General features: G+C 36.8%; 1 protein-coding gene across 1 annotated transcript in view; it reads right to left on the reverse strand.

Annotated features, from left to right (window-relative positions):
• The window catches only part of LOC149958805 (kielin/chordin-like protein), a 100,377-nt gene that overhangs the window by 28,179 nt on the left and 56,514 nt on the right, over nucleotides 1-15,684 (reverse strand). The window contains exons 25-29 of the mRNA XM_090167251.1: nucleotides 15,009-15,102; nucleotides 14,778-14,951; nucleotides 13,372-13,643; nucleotides 7,630-7,729; nucleotides 7,476-7,564 (exon numbers count right to left, since the gene is read on the reverse strand). Of these exons, the coding sequence (XP_090023377.1) occupies nucleotides 7,476-7,564; nucleotides 7,630-7,729; nucleotides 13,372-13,643; nucleotides 14,778-14,951; nucleotides 15,009-15,102 (729 nt within the window). The remainder of the gene's footprint in view (nucleotides 1-7,475; nucleotides 7,565-7,629; nucleotides 7,730-13,371; nucleotides 13,644-14,777; nucleotides 14,952-15,008; nucleotides 15,103-15,684) is intronic.

Here is a 15,684-nt window from a genome sequence, read left to right on the forward strand (position 1 = left end):
CCCACTTGTTTGTAAGAACATTGGAAGGAAAACATAATTTGGTCACACTCCGACCCACTTGTTTGTTAGAGCAATGGAAGGAAAATATAATTGTGGCACACTCCAACCCACTTGTTTGTAATCGCAATGGAAGGAAAATATAATTTGGTCACATTCAACCCACTTGTTTGTAAGAACATTGGAAGGAAAACATAATTTGGTCACACTCCGACCCACTTGTTTGTTAGAGCAATGGAAGGAAAATATAATTGTGGCACACTCCAACCCACTTGTTTGTAATCGCAATGGAAGGAAAATATAATTTGGTCACATTCAACCCACTTGTTTGTAAGAACATTGGAAGGAAAACATGATTTGGTCACACTCCGACCCACTTGTTTGTTAGAGCAATGGAAGGAAAATATAATTGTGGCACACTCCAACCCACTTGTTTGTAATCGCAATGGAAGGAAAATATAATTTGGTCACATTCAACCCACTTGTTTGTAAGAACATTGGAAGGAAAACATAATTTGGTCACACTCCGACCCACTTGTTTGTTAGAGCAATGGAAGGAAAATATAATTGTGGCACACTCCAACCCACTTGTTTGTAATCGCAATGGAAGGAAAATATAATTTGGTCACACTCCAACCCACTTGTTTGTAAGAACATTGGAAGGAAAACATAATTTGGTCACACTCCGACCCACTTGTTTGTTAGAGCAATGGAAGGAAAATATAATTGTGGCACACTCCAACCCACTTGTTTGTAATCGCAATGGAAGGAAAATATAATTTGGTCACATTCAACCCACTTGTTTGTAAGAACATTGGAAGGAAAACATAATTTGGTCACACTCCGACCCACTTGTTTGTTAGAGCAATGGAAGGAAAATATAATTATGCCACACTCCAACCCACTTGTTTGTAAGCGCAATGGAAGGAAAATATAATTTGGTCACACTCCGACCCACTTGTTTGTTAGAGCAATGGAAGGAAAATATAATTGTGCCACACTCCAACCCAATTGTTTGTAAGCGCAATGGAAGGAAAATATAATTTGGTCACATTCAACCAACTTGTTTGTAAGAACATTGGAAGGAAAACATAATTTGGTCACACTCCGACCCACTTGTTTGTTAGAGCAATGGAAGGAAAATATAATTATGCCACACTCCAACCCACTTGTTTGTAAGCGCAATGGAAGGAAAATATAATTTGGTCACACTCCGACCCACTTGTTTGTTAGAGCAATGGAAGGAAAATATAATTGTGCCACACTCCAACCCACTTGTTTGTAAGCGCAATGGAAGGAAAATATAATTTGGTCACACTCCGACCCACTTGTTTGTTAGAGCAATGGAAGGAAAATATAATTTGGTCACACTCCGACCCACTTGTTTGTTAGAGCAATGGAAGGAAAATATAATTGTGGCACACTCCAACCCACTTGTTTGTAATCGCAATGGAAGGAAAATATAATTTGGTCACATTCAACCCACTTGTTTGTAAGAACATTGGAAGGAAAACATAATTTGGTCACACTCCGACCCACTTGTTTGTTAGAGCAATGGAAGGAAAATATAATTATGCCACACTCCAACCCACTTGTTTGTAAGCGCAATGGAAGGAAAATATAATTTGGTCACACTCCGACCCACTTGTTTGTTAGAGCAATGGAAGGAAAATATAATTGTGCCACACTCCAACCCAATTGTTTGTAAGCGCAATGGAAGGAAAATATAATTTGGTCACATTCAACCAACTTGTTTGTAAGAACATTGGAAGGAAAACATAATTTGGTCACACTCCGACCCACTTGTTTGTTAGAGCAATGGAAGGAAAATATAATTATGCCACACTCCAACCCACTTGTTTGTAAGCGCAATGGAAGGAAAATATAATTTGGTCACACTCCGACCCACTTGTTTGTTAGAGCAATGGAAGGAAAATATAATTGTGCCACACTCCAACCCACTTGTTTGTAAGCGCAATGGAAGGAAAATATAATTTGGTCACACTCCGACCCACTTGTTTGTTAGAGCTATGGAAGGAAAATATAATTGTGGCACACTCCAACCCACTTGTTTGTAATCGCAATGGAAGGAAAATATAATTTGGTCACATTCAACCCACTTGTTTGTAAGAACATTGGAAGGAAAACATAATTTGGTCACACTCCGACCCACTTGTTTGTTAGAGCAATGGAAGGAAAATATAATTGTGCCACACTCCAACCCACTTGTTTGTAAGCGCAATGGAAGGAAAATATAATTTGGTCACACTCCAACTCACTTGTTTGTAAGCGCAATGGAAGGAAAATATAATTTGGTCACATTCAACCAACTTGTTTGTAAGAACATTGGAAGGAAAACATAATTTGGTCACACTCCGACCCACTTGTTTGTTAGAGCAATGGAAGGAAAATATAATTGTGCCACACTCCAACCCACTTGTTTGTAAGCGCAATGGAAGGAAAATATAATTTGGTCACACTCCGACCCACTTGTTTGTTAGAGCAATGGAAGGAAAATATAATTGAGGCACACTCCAACCCACTTGTTTGTAATCGCAATGGAAGGAAAATATAATTTGGTCACATTCAACCCACTTGTTTGTAAGAACATTGGAAGGAAAACATAATTTGGTCACACTCCGACCCACTTGTTTGTTAGAGCAATGGAAGGAAAATATAATTGTGGCACACTCCAACCCACTTGTTTGTAATCGCAATGGAAGGAAAATATAATTTGGTCACACTCCAACCCACTTGTTTGTAAGAACATTGGAAGGAAAACATAATTTGGTCACACTCCGACCCACTTGTTTGTTAGAGCAATGGAAGGAAAATATAATTGTGCCACACTCCAACCCAATTGTTTGTAAGCGCAATGGAAGGAAAATATAATTTGGTCACATTCAACCAACTTGTTTGTAAGAACATTGGAAGGAAAACATAATTTGGTCACACTCCGACCCACTTGTTTGTTAGAGCAATGGAAGGAAAATATAATTATGCCACACTCCAACCCACTTGTTTGTAAGCGCAATGGAAGGAAAATATAATTTGGTCACACTCCGACCCACTTGTTTGTTAGAGCAATGGAAGGAAAATATAATTGTGCCACACTCCAACCCACTTGTTTGTAAGCGCAATGGAAGGAAAATATAATTTGGTCACACTCCGACCCACTTGTTTGTTAGAGCTATGGAAGGAAAATATAATTGTGGCACACTCCAACCCACTTGTTTGTAATCGCAATGGAAGGAAAATATAATTTGGTCACATTCAACCCACTTGTTTGTAAGAACATTGGAAGGAAAACATAATTTGGTCACACTCCGACCCACTTGTTTGTTAGAGCAATGGAAGGAAAATATAATTGTGCCACACTCCAACCCACTTGTTTGTAAGCGCAATGGAAGGAAAATATAATTTGGTCACACTCCAACCCACTTGTTTGTAAGCGCAATGGAAGGAAAATATAATTTGGTCACATTCAACCAACTTGTTTGTAAGAACATTGGAAGGAAAACATAATTTGGTCACACTCCGACCCACTTGTTTGTTAGAGCAATGGAAGGAAAATATAATTGTGCCACACTCCAACCCACTTGTTTGTAAGCGCAATGGAAGGAAAATATAATTTGGTCACACTCCAACCCACTTGTTTGTAAGCGCAATGGAAGGAAAATATAATTTGGTCACATTCAACCAACTTGTTTGTAAGAACATTGGAAGGAAAACATAATTTGGTCACACTCCGACCCACTTGTTTGTTAGAGCAATGGAAGGAAAATATAATTGTGCCACACTCCAACCCACTTGTTTGTAAGCGCAATGGAAGGAAAATATAATTTGGTCACACTCCAACCCACTTGTTTGTAAGCGCAATGGAAGGAAAATATAATTTGGTCACATTCAACCAACTTGTTTGTAAGAACATTGGAAGGAAAACATAATTTGGTCACACTCCGACCCACTTGTTTGTTAGAGCAATGGAAGGAAAATATAATTGTGCCACACTCCAACCCACTTGTTTGTAAGCGCAATGGAAGGAAAATATAATTTGGTCACACTCCAACCCACTTGTTTGTAAGCGCAATGGAAGGAAAATATAATTTGGTCACATTCAACCAACTTGTTTGTAAGAACATTGGAAGGAAAACATAATTTGGTCACACTCCAACCCACTTGTTTGTTAGAGCAATGGAAGGAAAATATAATTGTGCAACACTCCAACCCACTTGTTTGTAAGCGCAATGGAAGGAAAATATAATTTGGTCACACTCCAACCCACTTGTTTGTAATCGCAATGGAAGGAAAATATAATTTGGTCACATTCAACCCACTTGTTTGTAAGAACATTGGAAGGAAAACATAATTTGGTCACACTCCGACCCACTTGTTTGTTAGAGCAATGGAAGGAAAATATAATTGTGCCACACTCCAACCCACTTGTTTGTAAGCGCAATGGAAGGAAAATATAATTGTGCCACACTCCAACCCACTTGTTTGTAAGCGCAATGGAAGGAAAATATAATTTGGTCACACTCCAACCAACTTGTTTGTAAGCGCAATGGAAGGAAAATATAATTTGGTCACATTCAACCAACTTGTTTGTAAGAACATTGGAAGGAAAACATAATTTGGTCACACTCCGACCCACTTGTTTGTTAGAGCAATGGAAGGAAAATATAATTGTGCCACACTCCAACCCACTTGTTTGTAAGCGCAATGGAAGGAAAATATAATTGTGCCACACTCCAACCCACTTGTTTGTAAGCGCAATGGAAGGAAAATATAATTTGGTCACACTCCAACCCACTTGTTTGTAAGCGCAATGGAAGGAAAATATAATTTGGTCACATTCAACCAACTTGTTTGTAAGAACATTGGAAGGAAAACATAATTTGGTCACACTCCGACCCACTTGTTTGTTAGAGCAATGGAAGGAAAATATAATTGTGCCACACTCCAACCCACTTGTTTGTAAGCGCAATGGAAGGAAAATATAATTTGGTCACACTCCAACCCACTTGTTTGTAAGCGCAATGGAAGGAAAATATAATTTGGTCACATTCAACCAACTTGTTTGTAAGAACATTGGAAGGAAAACATAATGTGGTCACACTCCGACCCACTTGTTTGTTAGAGCAATGGAAGGAAAATATAATTGTGCCACACTCCAACCCACTTGTTTGTAAGCGCAATGGAAGGAAAATATAATTTGGTCACACTCCAACCCACTTGTTTGTAAGCGCAATGGAAGGAAAATATAATTTGGTCACATTCAACCAACTTGTTTGTAAGAACATTGGAAGGAAAACATAATTTGGTCACACTCCGACCCACTTGTTTGTTAGAGCAATGGAAGGAAAATATAATTGTGCCACACTCCAACCCACTTGTTTGTAAGCGCAATGGAAGGAAAATATAATTTGGTCACACTCCAACCCACTTGTTTGTAAGCGCAATGGAAGGAAAATATAATTTGGTCACATTCAACCAACTTGTTTGTAAGAACATTGGAAGGAAAACATAATTGTGCCACACTCCAACCCACTTGTTTGTAAGCGCAATGGAAGGAAAATATAATTTGGTCACACTCCAACCCACTTGTTTGTAAGCGCAATGGAAGGAAAATATAATTTGGTCACATTCAACCAACTTGTTTGTAAGAACATTGGAAGGAAAACATAATTTGGTCACACTCCGACCCACTTGTTTGTTAGAGCAATGGAAGGAAAATATAATTGTGCCACACTCCAACCCACTTGTTTGTAAGCGCAATGGAAGGAAAATATAATTGTGCCACACTCCAACCCACTTGTTTGTAAGCGCAATGGAAGGAAAATATAATTTGGTCACACTCCAACCCACTTGTTTGTAAGCGCAATGGAAGGAAAATATAATTTGGTCACATTCAACCAACTTGTTTGTAAGAACATTGGAAGGAAAACATAATTTGGTCACACTCCGACCCACTTGTTTGTTAGAGCAATGGAAGGAAAATATAATTGTGCCACACTCCAACCCACTTGTTTGTAAGCGCAATGGAAGGAAAATATAATTTGGTCACACTCCAACCCACTTGTTTGTAAGCGCAATGGAAGGAAAATATAATTTGGTCACATTCAACCAACTTGTTTGTAAGAACATTGGAAGGAAAACATAATTTGGTCACACTCCGACCCACTTGTTTGTTAGAGCAATGGAAGGAAAATATAATTGTGCCACACTCCAACCCACTTGTTTGTAAGCGCAATGGAAGGAAAATATAATTTGGTCACACTCCAACCCACTTGTTTGTAAGCGCAATGGAAGGAAAATATAATTTGGTCACATTCAACCAACTTGTTTGTAAGAACATTGGAAGGAAAACATAATTTGGTCACACTCCGACCCACTTGTTTGTTAGAGCAATGAAAGGAAAATATAATTGTGCCACACTCCAACCCACTTGTTTGTAAGCGCAATGGAAGGAAAATATAATTTGGTCACACTCCAACCCACTTGTTTGTAAGCGCAATGGAAGGAAAATATAATTTGGTCACATTCAACCAACTTGTTTGTAAGAACATTGGAAGGAAAACATAATTTGGTCACACTCCGACCCACTTGTTTGTTAGAGCAATGGAAGGAAAATATAATTGTGCCACACTCCAACCCACTTGTTTGTAAGCGCAATGGAAGGAAAATATAATTTGGTCACACTCCAACCCACTTGTTTGTAAGCGCAATGGAAGGAAAATATAATTTGGTCACATTCAACCAACTTGTTTGTAAGAACATTGGAAGGAAAACATAATTTGGTCACACTCCGACCCACTTGTTTGTTAGAGCAATGGAAGGAAAATATAATTGTGCCACACTCCAACCCACTTGTTTGTAAGCGCAATGGAAGGAAAATATAATTGTGCCACACTCCAACCCACTTGTTTGTAAGCGCAATGGAAGGAAAATATAATTTGGTCACACTCCAACCCACTTGTTTGTAAGCGCAATGGAAGGAAAATATAATTTGGTCACATTCAAACAACTTGTTTGTAAGAACATTGGAAGGAAAACATAATTTGGTCACACTCCGACCCACTTGTTTGTTAGAGCAATGGAAGGAAAATATAATTGTGCCACACTCCAACCCACTTGTTTGTAAGCGCAATGGAAGGAAAATATAATTTGGTCACACTCCAACCCACTTGTTTGTAAGCGCAATGGAAGGAAAATATAATTTGGTCACATTCAACCAACTTGTTTGTAAGAACATTGGAAGGAAAACATAATTTGGTCACACTCCGACCCACTTGTTTGTTAGAGCAATGGAAGGAAAATATAATTGTGCCACACTCCAACCCACTTGTTTGTAAGCGCAATGGAAGGAAAATATAATTGTGCCACACTCCAACCCACTTGTTTGTAAGCGCAATGGAAGTAAAATATAATTTGGTCACACTCCGACCCTCTTGTTTGAAAGAACGTTGAGTACTTACTGAGCAGGAGCATTTGTAACAAGGGTCTTCTTTTTCGATCCATCTGTCGTTGTTTTGGTGAAGTTCGTTGTCAAACTCGGACATACAAACTGTCAAATCGCTTTATCAAACTTTGTATTTGTTAATTGTTAAATGTAAAGGACAAGGTATTTACCAGAACAGGCGTGACAACATTCGCCTGGTATCTTGACCAGAAAGTCTTCAGGGCAGTTCGTTTGGGGACAAATTTTCTTTGTACATGTCCAAGAGGAATCCTTCAAACGCGCCATTTAAAAAATATATAATTTATTTCAAAACGTATTTACCGACTTCTAAGGTCTAGACCGATACACATAATACGAGGGACCACCATATGATTGGAGGTCGATTCTTAAAAACGAGAATATATACTAAATGGCGCACAGTTCATAAACTTTCAATAGACCTTTCCATAAAATGTTCGTTACGGAAAGAGGGGGAAGGAAAACTGTTTTTGCAAGGATGATTAAGATCAACGTTATATATATTATTCCTTGTTTTTACCCTCGCTCGACTCTTGAGCTCGGTGTGTCGTCTGCTACCGAGTGTTAGTATTCACAAAACACGGAGGATTAAAATTAATCCAAGTGATATTGTTAAATTTGTTATATCAAATGTGTAAAGTATAAAAGTATTTCGTTTACTTAACTAGTCATAAAAGGAGAGGATTTATATATTTAAAATTACGAAAAAATTAACAGTTTATAGCCTTGTGAACTAAGGCTTAAAATTAAATGTCTGCCACAGTAGTGTATCAGGTAAAGATTGTTGTTTATCATAAACTACTAGCTAATAAATAATTAAGTATTAACAATACTTTCACCGAGTTGATATGAGTATTGCAATAATAATTAATTTAACTAGTATCGAAAATAAATTAAAATCATTTGGAACTCCGAAATCACTAAGCCTAACCCGAGCTCCGTGTAAAATGTTTGGGGAAATCTTACCGAAAAATTCAAGAAGTACATCCAAAAATTTTGTTTAGTTTTAGCGAAATTGGTGGTGGGTGACGTAGAAAAAGCAGTGAAAGCATGTAGAAATATTTTATGGAAAGGCCTATTCAATTAAAAATCGCGAAAACTAATTTTTTTTGTTTTGAACTTTTGTTTAGTGTTTTTACATAACACGTTGCATAAAATAGCTTAAAGCAAGTTTCGGCTTGACGTGAAGTAAATAGATGTCGCTAGCGTCGAAATAAAAAAGGCGGTATTTATAGGTACCCCTCGCGTTTATTGGATCATTTGTAAATTGTTCAATATAAATAAATTACAGCAATTATAAACAATATTTTTAAATGGGATATACAGGGTTTCCACTAAAAAATGAACCAGGGCGAATATTTCAAAATCTGTTTTAGGTACGATTTGGAAATTTTCAAGTCGTATGGGGAAACCTACTGCGAAAATGAAGATGACCTTGAACCATGTCTTCAAGGTCATCCAAAAACTAACTCGAGAACCGTAAGTGTTAGAAAGTTGGTTCCAATTAGAAACGTGTTCCACGTGACTTTTTAAGTACATATAGCTTTGACCAATAGGAAGCCGAGAAATGCTAGATGAAAAACAAGAAGGTCGTTTAGTTGATAACGTGTCGAAAGCGAGGTTCGGGAGATGATAACTCTAAAGATACTCGTGTTAGAGTTCTGAAATTTGCTACAAATCCTCATCGGGATTGAGGGTCTTTAGTTTAAAAATTTCAATGACCTTGAACCATGTCTTTAAGGTCATCTAAAAACTAACGCGAGAACCGTAAGTGTTAGAAAGTTGGTTCCAATTAGAAAAGTGTTCCACGTCACATTGTAGGTCTAATTAGCTTTGATTCGATCGAATTTTACCAATAGGAAGTCGAGGAACTGTTTTTCAAAATCACAAAGGTCGTTAAAATGATAATTGAAAGAAAACGCAAATAACTCTAAACCAATTCGTGTTACATCGAAATTTGCTAGACAAACTCATTATGATGGGAGTTTTTCGAGTTTGTAAAATTGGATGACCTTGAAGACCAGTGGCGGCGCTAGGGGGTAGGCCAGGTAGGCCACTGCCTACCTTAAAATTTTGAGGGGCCCCAAATTGATCTAGAAAGGGTCTCAAAATTGTCCCAAGAGATAAAATTATTTATAAATAACAATGAAACAATTGTCGATAATGTATTTAGAAATTTTTGAGGTATCTCGTAGTAAATATTGTTGTTAGAACTTTTTTGTTCGTTATGTACATCACTACTTTATTTTATTGAAGCATTTCGTTGAGAAAAGGGGGGTCCCGGGTCGGGGGCGCAATTATTTGGTTTGCCTACCCTCGCGAAAATTCCTGGCGCCGCCACTGTTGAAGACGTGGTTTAAGGTGTGAAAACATTATCTCGCGATACATTGGGTTTAGAAACTAGGTTTCAATAGGAAATTTGCAAATCACCACTTTCTCGTCAAAGAAGTTTTGAACCATGTCTTCAAAGACATTCAAAATGACCTTGAGAAATAACTTGAAACTGAATCAGCTTGAGAACGAAAATACTTTAATCGTTTAAGAAAACGCAAAAAAAAACAATAAAATAACAACAATAATTTTTTAAACGAAGAAAATAATTGATATTATTTACACGAACTCTTTACAAGAAATGTTCGAAAACTTTACCGTCTGCAACTACACATGCTTGTGCTCGACTAACAACGGCGCCCATTGTGTTCTCCAACATTTCTTGTGTGATTTCATAAAATGCATCTGTCTTTTAAAATTTCAACGTTAGGTACCGGGGTGTGGTACACTTTTTCCTTTACATTTTCATAAAATAACCGAACCATTTCGCCCTTTTCTCGAATAGTATACGTAACTTTATTATTTCTAAAGAAAAATCTAACTTTGTGGTTAGAAACATAAACTTCGAATGAATATTAGGCTTAGCGTAAAATAAAATGACATTTGAAAATATTTTTAAATGTTGTTGTCATGACGACCACCATAATGAGTTTGTCTAGTAAATTTCGAATTGGTTTCGAGTTATGTGCGTTTTCTTTCAATTTTCATTTTAACGACCTTTGTGATTTTGAAAAACAGTTCATTGACTTCCTATTGGTCAAATTCGATCGAACCAAAGCTAATTAGACCTATAATGTGACGTGGAACACTTTTCTATTTGGAACCAACTTTCTAACACTTTAAATTAATTTTTTAAACTAAAGACCCTCAATCCCGATGAGGATGTGTAACAAATTTCAGTACTCTAACACGAGTATCTTTAGAGTTATCAGCTCCCGAACCTCGCTTTCGACACGTTATCAACTTAACGACCTTCTTGTTTTTCATCTAGCATTTCTCGGCTTCCTATTGGTCAAATCCAATCAGGTCAAAGCTATTTGTACTTAAAAAGTCACGTGGAACACGTTTCTAATTGGAACCAACTTTCTAACACTTACGGTTCTCGAGTTAGTTTTTGGATGACCTTGAAGACATGGTTCAAGGTCATCGACATTTTCGAAGTAGATTTCCCCCTACATCTTGTATACGACTTGAAAATTTCCAAATCGTGCCTAAAACAGATTTTGAGATATTCGCCCTGGTTCATTTTTTAGTGGACACCATGTATAGTTTAGGTTAAAGTCCACTAAATAGAGTATAAGCTGTCTAACTATAACACTCTACACTGGCTCTCTGACGACGTTATTATTTAGCTAATTTTAAATTTAGCTTCCTTTGCAATTAATAGATGGCACCACGCGCTCCAGTAAAGTCGCGTTTTTCGAAGAATCGGATAGATTCATGGCCATCTCTAATAACAGGGGCCTTTCATAATACAGGTGGCAATGATAGGCACAGGCCTATGGGCAGTGGCGTAACTAAGGACCCGCAGACCTGCGACCGCGGGGGGGCCCATGGCATTTTCACCAAATAGGGGCCCTTTCGCTTTAAGTATTGATTTTTAATTTATTTAAATTTTTAAATAATTAAAAAAATTATGCTTTAAATATTGGTAAAAATGTTGAAATCTGACAATATTTTCAGAGAACTTGTAAAAATGGGGAAAATAAAAAATATTTCAAATAATTTTTTTTATAAAGGCTCCTTTTGATATCCTGCGGGGGAGCCCAAATTTGGTCGTTACGCCACTGCCTATGGGCCCCATCCAACGAAAAAAAATTATGTACTGAGATATCAGTGGACTTTTACTGTTTCACTGGTTTTGTATTTAAAATTTCACTAACTGATGAAATCGATGGATTTTTCACTGGTTCGGTTTAAGAGAAAAACATATCAGGCTTGTTGCTCTATTATTTGAAAAATCATTATTCTCGTGACAAGCTCAGCTTCGGGACAGGCAAGTTTTGCGTAATTACGCTTCCCTTACATAGGCCCCACCAACTTAGTGCCTAGGGCCCCACCTTCATTAAATCCGGTCCTTGGGGGAATCATTCTAGACTAATATACAGAGACACGTCTCGGGCAGCCTTCTACAACGCTATCCCCAAAGTCTGATTCCTGTAACGAGACATACGCCGGGGGATGAATTCGAACTTTTCAGGGGCAAGACACGTGATTATTGAAGCCCTTCTTGGATGTACCCCTTTTGAACTTGATTTTTAAAACGATGGTCAAGCCGTTATTTGACTACGGCGATATACTATATCATTCAGCCTCTGTCGCTAATGTAAATCGCCTTCAAGTGTTACAAAACCGTGCGCCTAAAACTATCCTGGGTTTATCAAGACGCTCCTCTGCCACGGCGGCTCGTCATTCAGTTAACTGGCTAACCCTCAAACAAGAGTATCTACTTCACATGTACATTTTTATGTTTAAAATACAAAATAATCTAGTTCCTGAATATCTTCGTGACCATTTTCAACCAATATCTAACCGTCATCAATACAATACAAAAGTCTCCAAATATGGCTACCAAGTTCCTCTCATGGCCCCTACGCTTCGAAATTCTAGTGTGCGATGCCGCGGTATTAAACTGTGGACTGATCTTTCTCATGTGATTATTGACACCTCTGCTACTTTAAATCAGTTTCGTACTTCTATACTAAATTTACTCCACGACACTCCAATAGTTAAATTATTTTTTGTTCTTGTTTATTTAAAATTATCTCTTTATATATTTTAAAATGTATTGTTGTTCATGTGGACCCAACTGGAAAGCAGTTAAAAAACTGAGTTGGATATCCTAATAAAGCTATTTATTATTATTATTATTTTTGAACCGGTGCAGCCCTCTTTTTTCGAGTTTCGAAACTATTATGTCAAGCAATTATTTGCGCCATTTCTTTCTCGATAGACTCGATTTTACAAATAAAAGTGGCTTGATGTTTTTCAAGATCTATTAGGTTTAATTAAATTAACGTAGGTATATTGAGGTTTTTATTTTCTTATAACTGGAATCTCAATTTAATTCGACAACTATTTTCAATTCCTGCAGGCATTTTTCCCACTACCATTTAATCCTTGGAGCTATTAAATTAATTATATATTGTTTAAAATATATTTAAATACTTACCACTTATTAAATCGTCTAATTGTCTGCAGTTAATTGAAATATCTAGTGGCACATCCATTATCCCAGAAAATAAATAACTGACATAAATTTATTTGAAAATAAAACCGATGATGCAGAAATTCAAATAAAACCGGCTGATGCCAGCATGCCAGCCATGTGGGAATTCCGAAGTCACGTGACGATTTATTTGCCCCTGAAGTTGAAGCCAACGCGCCCTAGTGAGACGATCGCGAACTAGTCCCATCTTTGGCTGCTGCGTAACGTAAGCGTGACGCGAAAAGCTGCCCGAGAAGTGTCTCTTGTATTAGTCTATGGGGGAATTAGCTTACTGTAGTTGTCAGTTGCAATAAATACATCCTTGGTTGAACTATTAATCCATGGTGTTACGTACCTTACATTCGCAACTGAAGCAAGGATCGTTATTGGGATGAACCCGAATTTGAAGGTCATTTTCGTTGCAATCTGTACTCAGTCCCGCGCAGGTGGGACAGCACTCCGTGTCCCTCGGTGGCAATATGGATTCCCTGGGACATCCAATTAGAGTGGGACAGTGTTGGGTTAGACAGAGTAGTTGTCCCGAATCGCAAGTACAAATTTCGCAAGGGTTAAAGTTGGATTTGAACGTTTCTCCGGATTGGTAGACCATAGAGCCAACCGTGCAACCTGTTGACGTATTTTTACTTAGATATTGTTGGATACATCTTGGAACGGGAAATTATATGTGTACACTAGGAATGTCTAAGGATGAAATGGCACCGTGCTGTGAAATCGGCTCCAGAAAAGGGCGGGAATTCAACTACTTAAAACATTCCTATTAGTTTAAACACTAAAGATCTTTGAGAACTGGGCATGTTCTTCACGAACTTGTTCTAGCTCTACCTAAAATCACGAATTGAGACGGCTTAAAAAGGTAAGAAATTTTTTATTCGAGACATAGCTTAATGTCGACTAGGAGCTAAGTATAGCTTAGCACGTCGCGAGCGAAATCCCCTTTGCAAAAAACGCCCTTTTCACGGCCACCATCGTCTTCCTTAGACATGCCTACTGTATACTTATGTAATTTCCTGCTTTAACTATTTGCTTATATAGGGACCATTTAACTCTTGTAAAACGTACAAACTCTTATTCCCATCCCTCTATCGGCGAAAAATTCGTAACTCACTGTGCGCATGCGCGAAGAAATTCCATGAAGCTATCCTTTAGCATTTCCTGTTGGCATTATTATGCAAATACTACTTTTTTGCGTCTTTTTTAATAGCAAAATAGTAATATCGTTAAGATTCTTAAGGTGGCGTAGCTAACGTCATTTCAAAACATAACCACTCCTTGTAATACCTCCGCGCGTGCGCAGTCACTGTTATTCACTAATAATAATAATAAGGGGAAAATTTAGCAAATTTTGTTTTTGGTTGGCACCATTTCCATGTATTGCGACCCTTGGATATCTGCAAACTCGATTTCAGGGTATACAGGAATAGTTTATAGATGGATTTTTGCATCGTCGCTGTCTATTCTAGGAATTTGGAGCTCTCTATCTAGTAAGGTTAGAGGTTAACCGTAATAATAATATAATTTAATAAACTTAATAATGTTAAAATATCATTACTGGGCTTTTCTCGCCTTATGTTCCGGTTCACGAATGTAAAGGGCGACTTAAGCGCCGGACTATATTTTCGACCTTTTGGCAAACTTGTTTAACGAGAGAAGGATGGAAATAAGCCTTTGCTGGCTTGTTATGGAAATGATCGTGTATTAATCAGGCCAAGGATACGTGAATATGTTTCTGTTGGATTTTACCTGGACAAACTGGACAGCATTGACCCGGTACTTGAAGAGGGTTGAGACAAGGTACCACGCATTGAATTTGTGAGCAGGTGACCTGACCACCGTCGCATTGACACGATTGACAGGGGTCTTTGAGGGAGGTCCAACTGGAACCGCTGTCGTAGTTCTTCCCGTCGTAGCGACAACCTTCGAAATTAAGTCTAATTAGCTAAATCGCTGCGGTGTATCTGAATTCGCAAGTACCTTTGCAAGTTTCACAACAGTCACCTTCTTTCAGTACAGTCGCTGTGCAGGCCACTCGAGGACATTCTACTATCGTGCATTCGAGTACTTCGTCCTAATTAAATAATTGATTAATTAATTAACCAGAACGAAATTTTTAAATTTTTATCATTAATTAAATAATTAATAATAAAATTTAATTAAAATGATTTAATATTAAAAATTATTAATACATAATCTATTAACTAGAATTATTTAATATTAAATTAATTAATTAATAATTAATTATTAGTTGATTAATTAAGAATAAAACCGAATGAAACCGAATTTAAAGCTATTTGCTTTTCAAAAATTATCAATAACAAGAATTTTTTAATATTAAATTACTTCATTAGTATTTTCTTATTAGTCAATTAATTAATTAATTAATAAATAAAAATTAATTAAAATCTATTTAATTTTTAAAAATTATTAACTCCCAATTTAATAACAATAATTATTTAACATTAAATTACTTACTTAATATTTAATTATTATTATTAATTAATTAAAAAATTAATAAATAAAAATTAACTAAAAATTATTTAATTTTTAAAAATTATTAACTCACAATTTAACAACAATAATTATTTTATGTTAAATTACTTACTTAATAACTAATTAGTAGTTTATTAATTAATTAAGAAATACTTAATTA

This window comes from Leiobunum rupestre, chromosome 2 (assembly GCF_980474605.1).
Source record: "Leiobunum rupestre chromosome 2, qqLeiRupe1.1.hap1, whole genome shotgun sequence".
In the NCBI taxonomy this organism is placed as follows: domain Eukaryota; kingdom Metazoa; phylum Arthropoda; class Arachnida; order Opiliones; family Sclerosomatidae; genus Leiobunum; species Leiobunum rupestre.